Source organism: Oxyura jamaicensis, chromosome Z (assembly GCF_011077185.1).
Source record: "Oxyura jamaicensis isolate SHBP4307 breed ruddy duck chromosome Z, BPBGC_Ojam_1.0, whole genome shotgun sequence".
In the NCBI taxonomy this organism is placed as follows: Eukaryota; Metazoa; Chordata; class Aves; order Anseriformes; family Anatidae; genus Oxyura; species Oxyura jamaicensis.
The window spans coordinates 75,676,472-75,696,780 of NC_048926.1; the positions used below are offsets into that span (position 1 = coordinate 75,676,472).

At 41.7% G+C, this 20,309-nt stretch overlaps 1 protein-coding gene across 1 annotated transcript; it reads left to right on the forward strand.

Annotated features, from left to right (window-relative positions):
• The first annotated feature begins 1,982 nt into the window (after window positions 1–1,982).
• Window positions 1,983–18,872, forward strand: ATP6AP1L (ATPase H+ transporting accessory protein 1 like). The gene is made up of 7 exons (XM_035310887.1): window positions 1,983–2,149; window positions 10,381–10,421; window positions 11,089–11,150; window positions 12,666–12,907; window positions 15,371–15,421; window positions 16,455–16,698; window positions 18,210–18,872. The coding sequence occupies exons 1-7, from the start codon at window positions 2,055–2,057 to the stop codon at window positions 18,510–18,512; spliced, it is 1,038 nt and encodes a 345-aa protein (XP_035166778.1). The 5' UTR covers window positions 1,983–2,054; the 3' UTR covers window positions 18,513–18,872.
• The last annotated feature ends 1,437 nt before the right edge of the window (window positions 18,873–20,309 follow it).

Below are 20,309 nucleotides of genomic sequence, written 5' to 3' on the forward strand. Positions count from 1 at the left end.
AATATTATCAACAAGTGCCAAGAGGTAAGGAAAGACTTTTGTGTTCTTTGCTTCTACTAGTATTTCAGGTGATGACTGCTGGTTCGTGAATTACTGTCAGCATGTACCAGTACTATATAGTGAGGAAGTCAGCGTATTTTCACTGATTTATATTGGTTTAATCTATGTTAGTGGTTTGGTGTTACATGTTCTCTTGGTTGTCTGCAAAAAAAAAACAAACTTATTTCTGAGCAAATTAACATCTACCTTTCCCCTCTTCGTGAAACAGTGGACTGGAAAAGCACTTCCCCTTTAAAATAGGTAGTACCGTGGAGCATACAAATGGAAAGTAAAATTAAAGATACATTTGTCGACACGGACCACAGGACATTTTCTTGGATTCAAGGCAGAATGAGGAAGACTCTCTGTGCCTTATTTATTTTAAACTTATTTAGAAGGAAACATGGATTAGGGCTACTAGTATGTCAGTGATACTAGTGGCTCACAAGTTTTTTGATAGATATGTGGCACTTTTGCCTCCTTCCAAGATTTCCTAAATTTCTGAGCTGAGCCATGTCTCTGTATCAGTGAAATTATTTTCCATTTATCATCATACATTTATGATGTTTCACAGAAAAAAAAAAAAAAAGATTTTATTTTCAGCTGGTACTTGTTTTTCACTGTGCTCCCTCATCTTATTTTTCAGGCTGGGACTCTCACAAAAGTATCCGGATTCATCCTTAAATTGGATAGAAGCAGCACTACTGAGGACAAGCTGTTGAGAGATTTTTAAGATTAGTGAATACTCTCTGTATCACTGAAAGAGGAATTAAGATGGTAAATCCTTTTGAATAGTTACGACGCTAAAGCTCCTGTCTTAATCTTGTATCTGGAATGCAATAGCCAGGAGCTCATAATCAGTGAAGCAGGTCTTACTCGATGATCACGTCAGCTGGTAGCTGGCCTTAGCTGCCAAACAAGGCACGAATGTGTGTGAGGAAGGGCTTGTGTGTACACAGATAAATGTATACATGTGTACACGTGCTGTTGGTAGGAGGTGGTTGTGACTTACTCATGTCAGCTTTTCTGGTCCTCTGTAGACACTTTGAGTTCAAGCTGTCATTAGTGAGCAATGTGTGGAGATACCATGTAGGCTGTAGGGTTTGAGGAATCATTTTTTGTTCCTTACCCTCTTCTTAGCCAGCACAGGTAAGTCCGAAGTCCATTTTGAATAGGCTGACTGGGACAGAAGGTCCAGGACAGAGGTACCCACACCTACAACCCATGTATCCTCACCAGAACGACCTGAACCAGCACCCAGATCCAACCTGGAGTGCTTGTACTGCTGCGTACGGACCCTGGCACCTCAGCCTGACAATCCTGAAATTGAGGTGCTGTATTTCTGTGGACACTTAACAACTGTGGTCCTCCTTCAAGTTATCTGTAAGTGTAGAAACAACTGAGCCAGAAATCGGAACATGCACAAACTGATTCAAAGCTGAGAAAAGGAAATTCGTTCTCAAAGTTTAACTGCTGAGCCGTCTATGTCTGCTTTCATATCTGTGAAATGGGGATACTACCATTATAATAAAGGTATTATAGGACTCCTTTAATATACATGTGATCCTTTTTCAGGTTATCATACAGACTGGGAAATTTCAGAGCTGTTTGGAAATACAGCCTTCACCTGTCTTTAAGGCTAGGTTTGATGAATAGATAACAAGTGCTCTCCAGTGCAGCTTCAGTGTAATTTCAGAGCTTGGTGAGACCACCTGTTTTTGTTTTCCTTGAGCAGACATGTCACATCCTGATACAATTTCCCCCCAAACTAGTAATCTTCCTTTCACAGGGATGTGGAACGTGCCTGCTGTTGGCGCCTGCAGCCAGTATAAATAAATCTGAGCACACAAAGACTTTCTCCCATGGGTACCGGTGCAGTGATGGAGTGGCAAATGCTGCCTGCCATTGGTTGCATCTGCAGTCCATCACTCAGCCAGGGCGCGCAGGGCTGCCCGGCTCCCCCCGTGCCCAGAGGAGCCGATGTACTTGGTGTGGAGGGACCGGCTCTCTTCCCCATGGAAAGAAACACGGCGGTTAGCTTCTTACTGCTCCTCTTATGTGGTGGGCTCTTGGTGTCAGTGGAGCAAATGCTTGCAACAGCGGATGGCAGGTGAGTAGCTGAGCGCTTGTTGATTAGCTGTGTTGGTGAAGTTGAGTGTATGTTTTAAGCTCTGTCATTTATTTGCGTTGTGTGGAAGCAGATTTGTTTGCAGTTTAGACTGTTTGGAAGGGCATGGTTTTAATTTTCCTTCCAGGTTTGAAAACACATGGGACTAATACAGAATTTATTCTGGAGCCTATGCTGCATAAAAATGTAACTCTAAGACAATTTTATACACAACACTAAAAATGGCTTAAAAACTAATGTTTTCTGAGCATCTGTGTTACGTTACATTTTAATGATTCTCTCACTCTGACTTTCCCTGGTCTATATAAAAACAGAGTTATAAATAGAATAACAGCAAAGGTGTGAAAAGTACTCCAAGAAACACAGGTGCTAAAATATTCTACTTGTGTAGAATGGATATTCAAAATGTGAATTCAAAATTGAAAAAAAAATCTTAAAATTATGAAATTACTAGAGATTTGCATTCATCATTGTTTTTTAATGACATTTCTTTTTTTAGTGAAATATAAATAGGAAGCCCAAATCAGGGCAAGAGCAAGAGGATTTTCTAAAGGCAAGCACTGTAAAAGTGAAAATAGTCTAAACTGTATTAGTTGAATTATGCTCCAAAGTCACTAATAACACAAGGATCAAATATGCTGATGAAGATCAGAGCTGGCAATAAATTCTGTGCTTTTAAGGCAAGAAGGACATGTGCTGGTTTTATTAAGCTTGTATTAAGAAAGATGGTAATCAGTTACCAATAAGTGCTGGAATATGTTTTCATTTAAATAGATTGCTTGGCACTCTCCTGTGCCAGTTTTCAGATTTGTTAGTGCCTTATAATAACTGCACTTTTCTGCAATCAGGTGAAGATTTGAGAGGAACAAAGCAGTGAAACATTACATGAACTTAATTCTAATAAAAAATAAGAAATGCAGTTGTGATCCTGATGCCATTGAATTGAATGGGAATTTAGCCTTTGCATTCAGTGGAGGCAAGATTATACCTGTAATCTGCTAGAATTTCTGTGAGCTCAATTTCATTATTTATATTAAAAACAAATGCTTGAGTATCTTGTCAGTTCTGATTCTTTTCAGACATAGATCAAACCACAATACACAGTACATTATAAAATAATTATGCAAATCTGTCTGACTGCATCCCATCAGAGATGAGGCTACCAAAATTAGAATACTTAAATTCTATAAAGAGACATGGGCTTTGTAGATGTTTATTAATGATATAACTTTAAAAGATACATTTTAAATTTAATAACATTTTTTGTTAGGAATGTTTTTTAGAAGGAACTAGATTTTGCCCTGAATCTGATCTCTCAGACTTGCATTTCTAGTTTAATAACTTCAGAGAAATTACTTATGACCAATGTCCCTACAATGTTCCATTGTTCTCCAGCTAAATACTTCATAAATGATTGAAACTAGACCAGCAGTCAGTGAGGTAGTCTGCAGCTGGACAGTATTAATAATAGAGTGATACGTCTGGAGTAAACACTACAGTAGAGTATGTTTTGCCATCTGATGCAGTTTGTGGGAGCAGCAATATGAAGAGTAAAAGATGGCTGTGGATCTGGCTTCCATTAAACCATTTGATGGCATGAAAACTACCTATATGGCTTGCACCCTTGGTTACAGATGAGTGCCAGGTTTATTCAGCTGGCCCACTTCAGTGGCCAAAAGACTGCTCTTCAAGGGCTGGAGTCTATATGAACTTGTTTAGATAAACAAATTAGACTTTTTTATCTTATGTAGATGGATAATGTTACCTGATAAGAGGGAATTTACACTTCTTTATACTTATAATCTTGTTTAATTGGGGTTTACATAGTGATTAGTCATCCCAGTGCTTTGTATTAGTGCTAAGCCAATTTCAAATGGGTTCCTGACATACTTAGAATGGTAAATTCAACATACAGCATACATGTCTGAGTGGATCTTAGCTAGTTACTTATGAACTGCTAAGGAAATACTTCAGTCATCAAAGCATACACTATGCATGTGGCTGAAGTTGAAGTTGTTAGAGGGTAGAGGGGCCAAAAAATATTGCACATTTAGAAGTCTAGCCTATATTCGGGTTTGCTAAAAATTATTTTCTATTACTGATTTGCTGCCACTCTTTGCTGATAGTTTTGCAGGTAGTGGAGAAGAAAGCTCTAGCTAGGAATAGCTAGTGATAGTGTCCTGCCTCTCATTAACGTAGTTAACATTTTTATGTATACAAGGGTACAAGAGAGTATATATTTTTATTTATTTATTATTATTATTATTTTTACAATGCTTTTATGCTATGAAGCATGCTTCATCAGAGGGCAAAAGTGCCTAGCTGCCAGAGGTCACCTTTGGTTGGAAAGGCTGCTTGCTTATTTGACAGCAGGGTGGTTATTGAAGGCCACCCATTCTGTCACAGATGACACACTTCTGCGACACCTCATGGATTTAAGTGTCAAAGGCAGTTGATGGACCTGATAATATCAACATCAGCGTGTGCCTGCTCAGAGACATGGAGGTAATTCTTCCTTTGCGCCACTGATACACTGTCTGTGCCACAATGGTTGGGCTGTTCCAGGACAACACAAACTCTGCAAGTATTGACTTGTTGGCTAACTCCTTTCTCTAGGGGGGTTTCATGCGGTAAGAAGGCAGCTGGCATTGCTGATAAATGGGGTAATAAACAGGAGTACTCGTGCCTAAACTAGTGCCTCCTAGGTGGAGGTTCTTCACTTGTATGCTTCTTCAGGCCTCCCAGATGTGTACCATGTGGCTGACAGTATTTGTCATACCATGGTACTTAGCAGTGGCTCCTGGGTCACTGTCTCCACTGCATTCCTCATAAAAGCATGAATATTTCATTGGCTGTGCACATTCATCTATATTTGAGTACCTTCATGTTGAGATAAGAAAACATGGCATTTGTTGAGGAGCATCATGGCTATGCATTGCTGTGGTGTACTGCATGTGAAGTAAAGGAGTCAAATTGTATTGTCACAAGCTCCTCACCTGAGCCTCATGGTCTGTGTGGAGTGTTTGTAACTATTCTGTTCAGAGTATAACCCCACAAAGGTTTTTGCAATTACTATACTTCATGTATTCATTGCATGCTCTCCTGAAGGCTTGTAGTTGCTTATCAATTAGTATTCCTCAAGGTGAAACTATTCAGCACGACCATGGTGTTAGCATTATTCCAGATGGGATAATAATGTTTACTTAAAAAAAAATAGACAATCAAAAACCAAAAACAACCCTTCCTCTTTTCAGAGCGACAGAAGAACCTTTCAAGTCAAATAACAAAGTGAACGGATATACTCAATTTCACCTGTCTCCTCTCATCGTAGTGTGTTAAGTCTGTTTGCCTCAGCATAGCAATTTCCAAAATGGAATAATGGGCCTTGAGCTTTTAACTAAGCATGTGCAGGGAAGATAACTGTATAACTATGGATAATTAAATATATATAGATATAACTAAATATAACTTAAGTTTTTATAACTAAATAATTCACATTAATTCCTTTTTGTTGTGCCTCATTTTTGTAGCTATTGTCAAGAAAAAATGCCCAGATGAACTGCTGCCTTCTCTGTCCTGAAGGCACAATCTGTCATGAAAGACTAGAAAAGAAAATTATGATGGTTTCAAATAGCAAAGACCATATTCTTAATCACTAAGGAACTTAAGAGAGAGCTTTGCCTGGGCAAGAGAGCAAAATCTGGTCTGTTGTAGTCATCTCTTGTGACAGCCAGTTCTTCATGGCAGAAGTTTTCTTTCCTTGGACCGGACTCTTGGAAGTGTTGAAGTCTGCTGTGTGTTCTGATGGTGGCATTCTGCACAAGGCCTCTTCTGCTCCTTCCTTGTGAAGCAGTGGGTTAAAAAAAAGACGGCTCGTGGCTAGATCATGGACAGGCAGATAAGGGAACTGTAGTGGATCCAACCAGTCATTTTGCAGATATCTATAAAAATGGGAGTCATTCCCACCTATCTTTGAGGGCTGTGGGACCTGCGAGCTGCCGCAAGGCCTCAGCTCAGTGCCAAGCCCTGGCTCCAAGAAGGTGGTGAGGAGACCAGGCCCACTTGGAAGTGCACAGCCTCCTTGAAATCTCTGGACTTTAAAAACTCTTGACTGAGGGAAGAGTTGGGCTCACTGTGTGTAATTTAAACTGCCAACTTGATTTTAAACAGTGTCGTCTACACTGAACTTCCTTTCAAACATATGATCTTGTCAAGGTTCTTTCAGCTCAGATTAAACAGGACACTGGTTGGTAGAGTCCCTTGGGAGGTGGTTCTGAAGGGCAGAGGGGTCCAGGAAGGCTGGGCGCTCTTCAAGAGGCAAATCCTAATGGCGCAGGAGCGGTCTGTTCCCATGTGCCCAAAGATGAGCCAGCGGGGAAGAAGACCAGCCTGGCTGAACAGAGAACTGTGGCTTGAGCTTAGGAGAAAAAAGAGGGTTTATAATCTTTGGAAAAGTGGGCTGGCCACTAGGGAGGACTATAAGGATGTAGCGAGGCTGTGCAGGGACAAAATTAGGAAGGCCAAAGCTCATCTGGAGCTCAATCTGGCTACTGCCGTTATAGATAACAAAAAACGCTTTTATAAATACATCAACACAAAAAGGAGGACAAAGGAGAATCTCCATCCTTTACTGGATGCAGGGGGAAACTTAGTTACAAGAGATGAGGAAAAGGCAGAGGTGCTCAATGCCTTCTTTGCCTCAGTCTTTAGCGGCAATACCGGTTGTTCTCTGGATTCCCAGTACCCTGAGCTGGTGGAAGGGGATGGGGAGCAGGATGCGGCCCTCACCATCCACGAAGAACTGGTTGGTGACCTGCTATGGCACTTGGATGTGCACAAGTCGATGGGGCCGGATGGGATCCACCCAAGGGTACTGAGAGAACTGGCAGAGGAGCTGGCCAAGCCACTATCCATCATTTATCAGCAGTCCTGGCTATCGGGGGAGGTCCCAGCTGACTGGCGGCTAGCGAATGTGACGCCCATCTACAAGAAGGGCCGGAGGGCTGACCCGGGGAACTACAGGCCTGTCAGTTTGACCTCAGTACCAGGGAAGCTCATGGAGCAGATCCTCTTGGGAGTCATCATGTGGCACTTGAAGGGCAAGCAGGCGATCAGGCCCAGTCAGCATGGGTTTATGGAAGGCAGGTCCTGCTTGACGAACCTGATCTCCTTCTACGACAAAGTGTCGCGCTGGGTGGACGAGGGAAAGGCTGTGGATGTGGTCTACCTTGACTTCAGCAAGGCTTTTGACACCGTCTCCCACAGCATTCTCCTCAAGAAACTGGCTGCTCTTGGCTTGGACTGGCGCATGCTTCGTTGGGTTAGAAACTGGCTGGATAGCCAGGCCCAGAGAGTTGTGGTAAATGGAGTCAAATCCAGTTGGAGGCCAGTCACTAGCGGTGTCCCCCAGGGCTCGGTGCTGGGGCCGGTCCTCTTTAACATCTTCATCAATGATCTGGACGAGGGCATTGAGTGCACCCTCAGTAAGTTTGCAGATGACACCAAGTTAGGTGCGTGTGTCGATCTGCTCGAGGGTAGGAAGGCTCTGCAGGAGGATCTGGATAGGCTGCACCGATGGGCTGGGGTCAACTGCATGAAGTTTAACAAGGCTAAGTGCCGGGTCCTGCACCTGGGGCGTAATAATCCCAAGCAGAGCTACAGGCTGGGAGATGAGTGGTTGGAGAGCTGCCAGGCGGAGAAGGACCTGGGAGTGATAGTGGACAGTCGGCTGAATATGAGCCAGCAGTGTGCTCAGGTGGCCAAGAAGGCCAACGGCATCCTGGCTTGTATCAGAAATAGTGTGACCAGCAGGGCTAGGGAGGTGATTGTCCCCCTGTACTCGGCTCTGGTGAGGCCGTACCTCGAGTACTGTGTTCAGTTTTGGGCCCCTCGCTACAAGAAGGACATCGAGGTGCTTGAGCGGGTCCAAAGAAGGGCGACGAAGCTGGTGAGGGGCCTGGAGAACAAGTCCTACGAGGAGCGACTGAAGGAGCTGGGCTTATTCAGCCTGGAGAAGAGGAGGCTCAGGGGCGACCTTATCGCTCTCTACAGATACCTTAAAGGAGGCTGTAGCGAGGTGGGGGTTGGCCTGTTCTCTCACGTGCCTGGTGACAGGACGAGGGGGAATGGGCTAAAGTTGCGCCAGGGGAGTTTTAGGTCAGATGTTAGGAAGAGCTTCTTTACTGAAAGGGTTGTGAGGCATTGGAACAGGCTGCCCAGGGAGGTGGTGGAGTCACCATCCCTGGAAGTCTTCAAAAGACGTTTAGATGTAGAGCTTAGGGATATGGTTTAGTGGGGACTGTTAGTGTTAGGTTAGAGGTTGGACTCGATGATCTTGAGGTCTCTTCCAACCTAGAAATTCTGTGATTCTGTGATTCTGTAAAGTCACTGGTGTGGGAGCTGCGGAGCTTAGCTGTCTTTTTGTACTCTGTCATGTTTTCTCTGGAGACTGTCTTCTGTTTTATTGCCTTGGTTGTGGAAAAGGCTGAGCAGCCTGCCTGGTGCTCTGGAGCCAAGCTGCTTGCTGGTCAGACGTGGTGTTTGGTAACAAAGGGACAAGCTGGGATATGGACTCCATTCACTTTTGTTTCTTTTGCCTTGTGGGTTTGAGGAGCTTGCAGGGGGCCACGGGAGATCTATTCTCAGCAGCATAGATTATGCCTGTGAAAAGGTGTTCTCCCTGGAGAGGCGCTAATCAGAAGGAGCCTCCTGCCCTTCTGAACCATGAGCATAAACAAGATCCTGTGTGAGAAATCTGGGCTTTGCTGAAATTGATAAAATTTCTGTGGGTTTCACGCAAGTCAGGTTCAGTGGGATCAAATTTCCTTACTGCCAGAGCTGCTTGGGCATGACGGCAAGCAGGGCAGGCTTTGAGGCTGCTCTATGTTTCTCTTTTGGTGGCAATATGATGCTCTGACTCACGCCTGCCTGCCATTAGGGATGCTGTGGTGGCAATTAGGTTGGTGTTGCTCCCGCTTGAAGTCCTCCCATGTTCTGGTCTTTGTGTGCATCATTTTAAGTATTTTACTTTTGTAGTGGGTTTGAAAGCTGGTAAGAAAGCAAGAAAAGAACACAGAAGCACATTTCCCATGTGAAGTGGCCGTGAGGAAAGTCCTGTCCTCTTGCCTCTTTGCCATCCCTTGTGGCCTGGAGGCACTGCATGCAGGGGGAGGCCAGAGCATGCAAAGCTCCTTCAGGAATATACTGGGCTGTGAGTGTGGGAGGGCTGCTGGCCAGTGTGCCCACCTGCTGGGGAGTGCTGGTGGTGGGTGTGAGAGTGGACATGCTGCATCAGACAGGCAGATCAATCCACTGTAAAGAGCTGCAGGCCCTCAGGAAGCTGCTGTGGTGTGGAGGGGGCAGGAGGGATTGTGAAGGTGTTACCTGTGACTCAAAATGTGGAGCCTGGTCCTAATGGAGAGCCCCCCTTGGTGATGTGAGTATATTTGCTGGACTTGATTCTCCAGTTCAGGAAAGCAGATCTTACTTACATCAGCTTAAGATGTCTTTCTGAACTATACCAAAGAAAGAAAATCAAAGGCTGTAAATTTTGTGAGCTTGATAATTGTTACCTGATATGTGCCTCACCTGCTCCCTGCCTTGCAGATGACTTCCATGGGATTTGAGATTGTTTGGAGTCCTTTGGGAGCTGTCTTTACATGTCCATATGTCCAGGCTCAAGGCGTGCTAGCCTGATACATTTATTCTGTCCTGGAGTGGTTGGATGTGCTGCTCCTTATCCTCAGCAGGGCCTAGGGTGGGTGCAGTGCTATCCTGGTGCACCCTGCTTTTGGGCTGGAAGTGGTTCAGTCCCTCGCATTCAAAGCATCTGGAAGGCTGCTCTGCATTTACCAGACAGTGCTGGTAGGTATGTGCTACTGCCTGTAGTCTCTGGGAGCAGGCACAGCCCTCTGGTGGTTGTGGAAGTGTACAAGAGGAATCATTAAGGCTTCAGTTATTTTGGTAAGCATACAGGAATGCCTGAGAGGAAAATCCAGGTAAGGAACCTCCGAAAATGAGGTATTTTTAGCATGCATATACTGTCTTCAGGATTGTCTTGCCCTGTTCCTGTGACATTAACCAAACAAGGATCTGAGTTACATTTTCAGTGTTTTATTGATTGAAACATAAGTGACAGGAGCTCTTTCTAATTAACTTGCTGCAGACTTCAAATCCAGATTCTGTACAATAAATATTTTTCTCTTCTCTTCTAGTTCACGTGTGTTTTCAGATCAAGATACTCTGCAGAGTACTGGTAAGGCTTTCAGTGGGCTGAATAACTGGATACTGTCTCTGTTACTGTAGTTTTTTCATTCCCAGGTGTTGCTTCTATTGGTATTGGTGACTGTTCTGTCAAATGTTTTGTTAAAGCATATCCATGTTTAACAGATAACCTTTAAGGGATTTGCCTGTTTAAAATAATCATTTACTGACTGAGTCTGAGACATAATGAAAATAGGGAAAGAAGAAGGATTCACTTTTTTTTTTTTTTTTTTTTTTTTTTTTTGTAAACAAATGAAACAAAATAAATGTTTAAAGGATGGAGCTGTGAAAGTGTCTGTGAAGTGATTTCTCACCTGTGAATCTTCACTCTCCTGGCAACCAGGCAGTCCGTGAGTTTATTTGTCAGAGATTCCTATTTCTGTTCAGTGCAGGGAAAGAAATTCTCTGTAAAGATGGCAAGATATTCAAAGAAAATAAGAGGAACCTTGTTATATGATAAAGGTAAACTAAACTGGAAGATGGATATTTTGAATGCAATATTTACATCAAGCGAAATATTTCCCCAAACAAAATCAGTTATTCTGAAAAACATATTTTGTGCATGGCTGCCAACTCTTTGCATTAGAACACACAAAATTATGCTTGTATGAATGATTGAATGTTTTCTTCATAGGCTCATAAAACACTTTTGTCTGCAGGTCGACACTACGATGGTGGTGTGAAGCCAAAATTTAGCGTAAATCAAGTAGCAATTACACAGGTAATTACAGAAAGAACTGTATCTGTAATCTGTAAAGTATATATATTTTCTTGTCATAGCACATTACAATCTTCTTACAAATTTCTATTATTGAATTAAATAATCTGTTATTTACAAGAAATAGGCAACAATTCATATTCTTCTGAATCACTGTGGTGTGGTACTGCTTCATAACATGCATTACAATATATCTTCTGCTTTTCTGAGATGTGAGGTAGGACTTCTACTGCCACCTCTCGTGTTGATTGGCACTGGGTTCAGGCACAGGGTCATGTTAAAAGAATCAAATCATACTGCCCGTATTTTGTGGAACTCCATTTGAATGCAGTGGCCAGTATTTTGCTTATATTGCTTGGTACCAAAAGAATATCTGAGGCAAAACTGGTGTTTGTTTAAATTCAGAGGGAGTTATTCCCGAGTCCAGCTTGTAGGTTTTGTTAAAAACTGAGGAAAAGGCTTCCCTGTCAAAAAACCTGCAATGATACAGCCTAATGTAAATACTTGGTTGATAAAATCTCTTTCATTCTTACCTTGCTTTCTGCTTGTTGCTGTGAGTACTTACTCATTTTAATTCCTAAAGCAGTCTTGTGCCATATGTAAGGTCAGGTATCAAAAGAGTCTTTCAGGGCCTGAGCTGGGAGACGTGATTTGCTAATCTTAACAACAAAAAAAATATCTCTATTTAAGCTAAGACAAAGCTCTGGGGCTTAGCTCCCTTCTGGAGCCTGATAAGATGCTGTTTATGACTGAAACACAGAATACCTCTTTTGTTCATATATGATTTGAATTTGCTCAATCATATAGCCATGCAGATGTTACATGAATTGTTATATTCAGCTAGGACCCATGTACAGCTGGAAAAGAGTTGGTGTCTGGAAATCTTAGTTTCAAATATGAAAATTACTCTTACCTTTTGAAATCCTTTCTGAGCCCTGACTCACAATCTCAAATTATACTGCCTCACAGCCAAATTGTCTTTCTCTGGCTCAGAATGAGTAATATTTTTTCTAAAGTCCACAGAGGACATGAAACCTGTAGTTCCCAGGATTCAGTCTTCTGAACTGCAGCTGCCCTACAGGGTGTTCTGCGGCGAGCAGCTTGTGATTCTACCATTGCTTCAACTTTTAGTATCGGGCAGCTTTGTGTGTGCTGGGGTGAGACAGGAGCATGCCAAAAATGTCGTTTTCCCCAGTGATACTATGCTAGAGCAACTAGAAGAACAAATCTAACTTACATTGGCACTCTGGGCAGTCATGGTGGAGCTACAGATCTGCATGGTGCACTGCCAGTCCCAGGGTAGGAAGGGGTTTGCTAGAGACCTCTCTGCTTCCTCGGTTCAGTACTGCTGCAGCTGAAAACTTGCTCCAAAGGTGCTTTCCAAGTGATGACCTTACTTATTGTGGTAGGATGGAGAGTAACTACTGAGAGTAAAAGATGGAGAGTAACTACTGAGAGTAAAAGATGGAAAGTAACTACTGAGAGTAAAAGATACTGATCTTTTGTGTGGCCCATCAGGTTGTCAGCTACAACTTGAGCAGGAAAGGACAGCTAGAAAGAGCATCCTGGAGGCCATTCACCTACAGCCACTACAGCCCTCTCAATGTCACAGTTAACGGCACACCTTGCATTCTCTTCTGGGCCAAGAGGATCATGATCAAGTTTGAAAACCACACACAGCTGGATTTGACTGAGAAGACATTTGGTGTCCATGCAACAGTGGATGTTGGAGATTCAAACTGCAGTGAAGACAATGCAATGTAAGATGCTAGTGAAACTAGTAACAGATAACAATTCTGGTAAATATATACTGAAGGAACAAGTCTTGTAATATCTGGTATCGAGCCCTGGTACCTCAGGGGCAAGCTCCTTCCTGACATTGCAGGCAGCATGGCAGCGTGGGTGATATACTTTCAGACCCACATATTTAGAAACAATGGGCAATGGGCAGTGAGTGTGAGTGGCTATGTGGGGCTTAGCTGCTGGCTGTGGTCAACCCACCACAGGGCTGCACATTCTTGCTCGATGCATTGTGTTGGAAGTTATTTGGGAATTTATAGAACACACCATACATTAAAAAAAGCTACAGGAAGAGTCAGGAAACAGAACTCTACAGAATGCCCTTGGCATGCCTTCTATCAGTGTAAAAACCATATCTGATGTTTGATCTCAAAATCTATGAGTCCAGAGTGATTTTATCTGCCACATCTGATCTTATCCTTCTTTCTTTCATATTCTTTTCGTAGTTTCAAAATAGGGACACAGATGCTAAAGGCAGGCAGGACCTTGATGCTTTGTTTGAAGCTGAGGTTGGATTTTTTTTGTTCGTGTCAAGAGAAATACTGTGGCTACGGAGCCTTTCCTCCTCTGTTCTGCAGAGAGGGGAAAATGCTAGACCTTCACAATGGTGATGCTTTCTTACATGTTCTATGCTTGGCTTATCTGGGATACCTAGAGAAAATACTAGTCTTAGTGACCTCAGCTCTTTGAGTTTTAAACAGCACCAGTCCCAATACTGTCCCCTGAGGAACACCACTTGTCACTGATCTCCACCTGGACATGGAGCCACTAACTGCAACTCAGTGTGGCCATCCAGTCAATTCCTTATCCACCGTGTGGCCCACCTGTCAAATCCATGTCTCTCCAATTTAGAGACAAGGATATCATGGGGAGAGTGTAAAATGCTTCGCACATGTCCAGGTAGATGACATCAGTTACTTTCCCCCATGCCCCATTGCTGTAACCCCATCATAGCAGGCCACCAGATTTGTCAGGCACGATCTGCCCTTAGCAAAGCCATGTTGGCTGTCACCAGTCACCTCCTTATTTTCCATGTGCCTTAGCATGGTTTCCAGGAGGGTCTGCTCCATGATCTTACTGGGCACAGAGGTGAGACTGACTGACCTGTAGTTACCCTGGTCTGCTCCTCTCCCTTTTTTTAAAATAGGGGTTATGTTTCTCCTTTTCCAATCAGTGAGAACTTCACTGGACTGCCACGGCTTCTCAAATATGATGGATAGTGGCTTAGCAACTTAGGCAGTGGATTATCTGGCTGAGTGCTCACATGATGAATTGCCCTGTTTTTCTCACCCCAGAAGTCTCTTAAACTTTTCTCATCTCCAGCCTTCTTTGTTAAGACAATCCTCTGTTGTGGCTTTAGATTAGCTTTCAAGCTGCTTTATACTGTCTGATCAATGCAGAGTAGCTGGAGCCAGGACATGGCCCCAAATGCATATACATTTGCCATGTAAATATAGTAAACCAGCCCATGGGATTTATTTTCATTTATTTATTTGTTTATTTATTGTAAACACCAAGTTATGGATCAGGCAGCTATGTATTTTCCTGTCTAATCCTCATTTGTGATATTGCTATCCTCAGTCTCTGATTTCCCTTTGTAATAAAATAAGGGATGGTCTAGATTCAGTGTATGGAATGTGTAGAAGACATCTAGATGTTGTGTGTTGTCATATGTCTAGCTATTTGTTTTGTTTTGTTTCTTCAGCATTAGGTTCAAAAAGTCTTTCAGATGCTGCATGGTTTCACTATGTTCCATCTACACAGTGCTATAGTGCATTAACTCCTGAGATGGCTACAGAGTTGTTGGAGAATGCATATGGAGCTTCATGTCCTAATTTGCAATGAACCTGCTAGTGCCTTTCACTTAAGTAAACTTAAGATACCCATATTGACTGTACATAAGCCTTGTAGAGCTGCCTCACAGCCATTTTTGTTGCTCTGTTGTTGTACATGTGAATTTTGAGCTCAAAAACCATATGGATTTGTTATGCTCTAGTACCTAAAAAGAGGAGGATTATGTGGCTGTTTATGTGTAGCTCTTTTTAATGGCATGCACTGGTGATACATGATTAAGAGATTGTGTTATAGATTAGCCTTGTTGACTTGAGAAGGAGAACAGAGATCAAATAAAACCAATTATCAAACAAGGTTGGAAACAGTGGGATGTATGTTGAAAATTGATCTTTCAGTTCTGTTGTTTCTGGATAGTCGAGGCATCATTCATATTAACAGCTGAACTACTGGATTTAATTGGAGGAAGTTGTAATCATTTCACTTTTTTTTTTTTTTTTTTTTGTACTGACTTTAAAGGTATACTGAGTAAAACGTTTTATGTATGACTCTACTTAATCTTTTGTGCTATTTTTTCTCTTAAGACTTCTGAAGTTTTTATCTAGCCTGACATTACTTGCTTTTTGACCCAGGCTTTCTCTGAAGTTTGGAGACATAGGCAATCTAAAGGGACTTGTTATTAGGTAAGTTATGTGCTAAAGCAAAATATTAGGTAATCACATGTTAGTATCTATTGGTATGCAGTAGCTTGTGTAATTTTTTTGGGGGGGGAGAGTTTATATAAGCAAAAATAACCTGACAGAACTGTTGATTATATGATATGTTGATCTAGTGGGAGGTGTTCCTGCCCAAGGCAGGGGGATAGAAACTAGATTATCTTTCATGGTCCTTTTCAATGCAAACCTTTCTATGATTCTGTGGTATAATCAAGACACTTGCAGGCTGCCATTTGCTTGGCTATTCCGTTTATTAAGGCATTTCATCTTCTGTGTTGGATTTTCTACTCATGAGAAAAGTTCAGATCATCTCATTTGAGTAGAGTTTTCCCACGTCTGAGATTTTTGCTAAACCTTGCTAGTTACTTAAACTTTTGTTTTGGAATTTTGTTGAAAAAACTGATAGTGTGGGCTGCACAGGCACCAGACTGCGACCTAATTTAAGTATGCTTCTCAGTGATTGAAGAAAACAGTATTTCCTGATAAATAATTTTGTGTGATTACGTGGTTTATGTTTTACCAAGACTGCAAGCAGAAACCGAGTGTGTATTGGATCATATCACTATAGTCTTCATCCACACCTCATCTGCTCATTCCAACTTAGTGTGTTATACTTAAAGTTTAGGCCACACAAGCATTTAGGGGTATGTATTGTAACTGACAGTGTTCTCTGTGATGCCAGTAGTCTGCTCTGGGACTGTATGAAATCATAATATACAGAGACCAATAAATGTGCTGTAATGTAGGTAACAAAAGCGAAGTTTTCCATAAGAACAGTTTAGTGTACTTGGCATGAGCAACACATTTCACACCTTAAGTGTCCAGGAGCAAATTCTCATTAATATCTATAAAAATTACTCTGTTTACTCGTGGACATGTTGCAAAGTGAGCACTGAAGTCTTGAGGAAGTGTCTTCTAAGATTGTCTGACATGTGAACTTAATGGTGCCAACTCTTAACTTTTGATCTTACTCATCTTTCTTCCCATACAATATTTTCAGATTCTTACTAACAACCAGCTATTACCAGCTGTCTGTTCAGAACTGGTTCAGCTTACACAGACTGCAGCTTCTTTACAACCACTCTGTACTGGCGACATTTAACGCAACCAGAATATATGCGCCGGCAAGTTACTCCTTCCACTGTGAACATGTGAGCAGCTTGCAGAGATATGATGCACTCCTGATACCCAGCTCTGCAAATGATGTTTCAAAGCTTTGGGAAGTCACTTTTATTGATTTCCAGGTAAGGTGGAATTAAGCCAAATGGATCCCATAGGTAGACTGATGGGAAATTTTGCAATTAAGTGCCTAGGAAGTAGTGACCTCCCATGTACAGTTTACGGGATCTTCATAGAACATCAAACAGAAATTGAATAGAAATGAATATTTAAATTATTGTGGTTGTTCTCCTGTCAAAGGAGATGTAGGGCTATATAGATTTTTTGTAGTTTCTTGCTAGGGTTTCTCTTTAGTGAGGGAAGTGAATTTAACTGACAATATTAGATGTCTCTGAGCTGGGCTCTTAAAATTTGACATCAACAACAGCATCAACCACCCAGTATGGGATTCATCTCACTCAGCTTTTGAAGACTGGGAATTTTAACCTTTTGCCCTGGTTACAGTTACCTCAGTCTGCCTCTAAAGCCAGTGGATAATTCCTCTGACTTATCTTAAGCCCTTATTTTAGGATGAGATTAATCATGGTCTGAAAGTGTCTGTATTTTGATATTTGGCAATAACTGAGCCTAAGATGACTGGGCTAGGATGTCTTGCTTTTAGATACCTAAGTTTTAGGGGATGGATCCCACCTCAGACTGCCTGATATCCCTGACTGAACTGTGTCCTTCTCTAGCTCACTCTTGTTACAGTGTATCAGGAATGTTTCATTGCCCAGAGCTGACTATTTCACACCAGACTCTGAGGTCTGTGAAGAAGAATCTTTTGTAACATCCATAGGCCGCAGTTTATTTATCTCCTGCAGGGGCAAGAAAACATAAAAAAGCGAAAACTTAGGTTGGAAGAAAACCCATTTAATAAAGGAAAAGCAAAATAAGTATGTAAGTAAATAAATGCAGAGACATGGGACTTTTGTTGGTAAATAGCTGAAAAAGGTGACTGGGTGAGAAAGTTGACCCCCTTTTTCTTGCCATGTGATAAATGCCCTTGGACCCATTTTATCAGAGACAATCTTTGAGTGTGAACTGTTAAGCTTCATGTTAGAACTGAAGCCCCAAGTAAAACTTAGTGGTATTGGCTGTAGTTGAATGCAACTTCATGTAATTTAGTTGATTTACTGCCGTGTGCCATGTACTTGAATGTGATGATAAAAATCTAATATTAGGGTAGGCAACTGAGCATAGATCCTTGTTTGGTGCATTGAAGTTTGGAACAGATTCTGGAGATTCTTAACAAATGATGCTCGAAATGCATGGTAAACTAGAAAGGTACGGTACCGTGCTTCCAATTAAATGTGACTGGGCTATCAAGGGAGATCATAGAAGGTTTTGTTTAAAATAAAAACCGCAAATCCTTTGGGCAGCAGAGTGAGGGGGATTAGAATAACTGGCGTTTTCTGGAAGACTGACCTGGATAAACTCTGAGCATTAACTCCAGCTAGCACAGCTCGATATAAGTTTGTAACATGATGATATTAAATTAAAAATTCTTACTGGCACCATAGCAAATTCATGAAATTGATTGTAAGCAGCACAGCAAATACTTTGTTTAACATGAGCTCTTTTGTTCCCTTTGTAGATTCAAGGCTTTAACATTCAAGAAGGACATTTTGCCTATGCAAAAGATTGTGCATCTTTTTTCTCTCCAGCAATACTTATGGGATTGGTTATGTCACTGATTCTGCTGCTGGTTCTTGCCTATGCTCTTCATATGTTGATCCACCTCAAATCTCTTGATAGGCACTATGAATGCAAAGCTTCTCCCACCTATTTTGCACAAATGAAAGACAGTGACATGGGGGATGAGAAAGAACCACTGAGAAGCAGTGGAAATGAATCCTATGAACTTAGAAACCAACAGTTCTCTAAAATCTATATTTAGCAGTATGCATCTCAGTGAAAAAAATGAAAGTTTTTTTTTTTTAATTATTTTATTTATTTTTTTGTGTGTTCTATGTAGTTTTTGCAAATTTTTCACCAACCGATGAAAGGAAAATAAGTAGCAGACTGTCTATCCAGTATCTGTCTATTTTTTATCGATAGCTGTCTCAAAGATTCCTTTGAAAGCAAGACAGGAGGAAAAAGGTTCCAATATGAGTAAGAGGTTTCATTTGATAGGAGTTTATTCCTGTAGTACAAAAACAAAATGCATACCTTTGCAGCCAGCTTACCAAGTCCTGAAGAGAAGAATCAGTAATGGAGCTTTTGAAGTTAAATAAAACTACAAATAATTATTTAAAAATATCTTGTCCCATTCTTACAGACGGTGAGATTTTTCTTGGTTTTGTAATTGCTTCATCCACTCTGCTTTGTGTCCTGACTAAATGGCGTTATTCGTTTCTTTTTCAGCATATGTTTTCCTTTAATTTCATTTAGATATTTCAAATTATATGCTTTGTAACAACTGAACTCCTTCTCTTTCTTTGAAGACTTCAGAGCCACATAAGCCCACTACACTAATGAAACAATGATGCCTGTGGTACAGAAGCACTGTGATACTTTTCTGTAAGCTGGAGGCTTACCGTAAGGATCTGGTGGGAGAAGAGTAGACATCTGGTCAAAGGCTTACCCTTACCTTTCTGGCTCAATGCTATGCCAAAAGAAGGATTATGAGCATTATGTCCTGTAATTCTAGGTTAATTTCTTTTCTATCAAATCCCTGTGGTATTTCTTGAAAATTTTATATTAATGGAGATACCTAGTGCTAAGCATGTTGGGGGTGGAAGCTCCCCAGGAGTGGAAAAGATACTGTGACATTGTTTTGATGACTCCCCCTGAGCATTGAAGATACTGTCTTACTGTGAATCATTTCTTCTGTGAGAGTCAGGGTCTAGGAACTCCAGATTAGCCTGTCATTTAGCCCTGACTCCTAGCAAGGAAGAATCTAGTAATGTACTAACAGTAGTGCTTTCAGGGCACAAGTGATAGAAAATCCAGCATGTTAGAAAACTTTTTGCAAAACAAGATTTAGTAAGCCTTTTCCAATTTTAAATAATAGAGCTAATTAGTTGTTTGTGGTCTTTGTAAACTATACTGCAATGCTCGTTAAACACCTTGAGAGATGTCCAAAGACCTCCTATTTACTAGCACAGATGACACACAGACTAGACATGGAGTCTGAAGCAGTTTGTTGATTTAGGAAGGCACTTCAGAGGAAAAAAAAAAACGTCTTTGAACTGTAACCAGATGTAGGAGACAAGCTTCTGGGGACTTGGCAGGGCTGCCTGTGGCCAGTTATTGCCAAACATGATGTGTTTCATAAAGGCAACAAGCAAAAACATGAATGTCTGTGAAGCTGAATGTGAATAAGATCTGGAGATGCAAATAAAGGAACATGGCATTCTTCATGGGGTGGTGAAACACTCCTCGGCTTGGTCCTCCTTCCTCACACACAGTGATGACAGATGTAGGTTGATGGCAATGTTACCATGGGCTCAGGATGCCATTCCTAATCGGTGATGTGTGAAGAGCAGAGCTGTTGTGCCTGGGGTTTGCTTGCCTGTCAGGCAATAAAGAAATGACACTAATCAGTGGTAACCTGACTTTCAAAATTATCCTCATTTGCTGATGTGAAATACCCATCCTGCAGAGCTGCACATGGCTTTGGGCATGGCAGCACTCGCTAAACTTCTCTGAGGCACAAGTGTGCTTGCTCACCCTGCAGAGCTCACTTAACCTC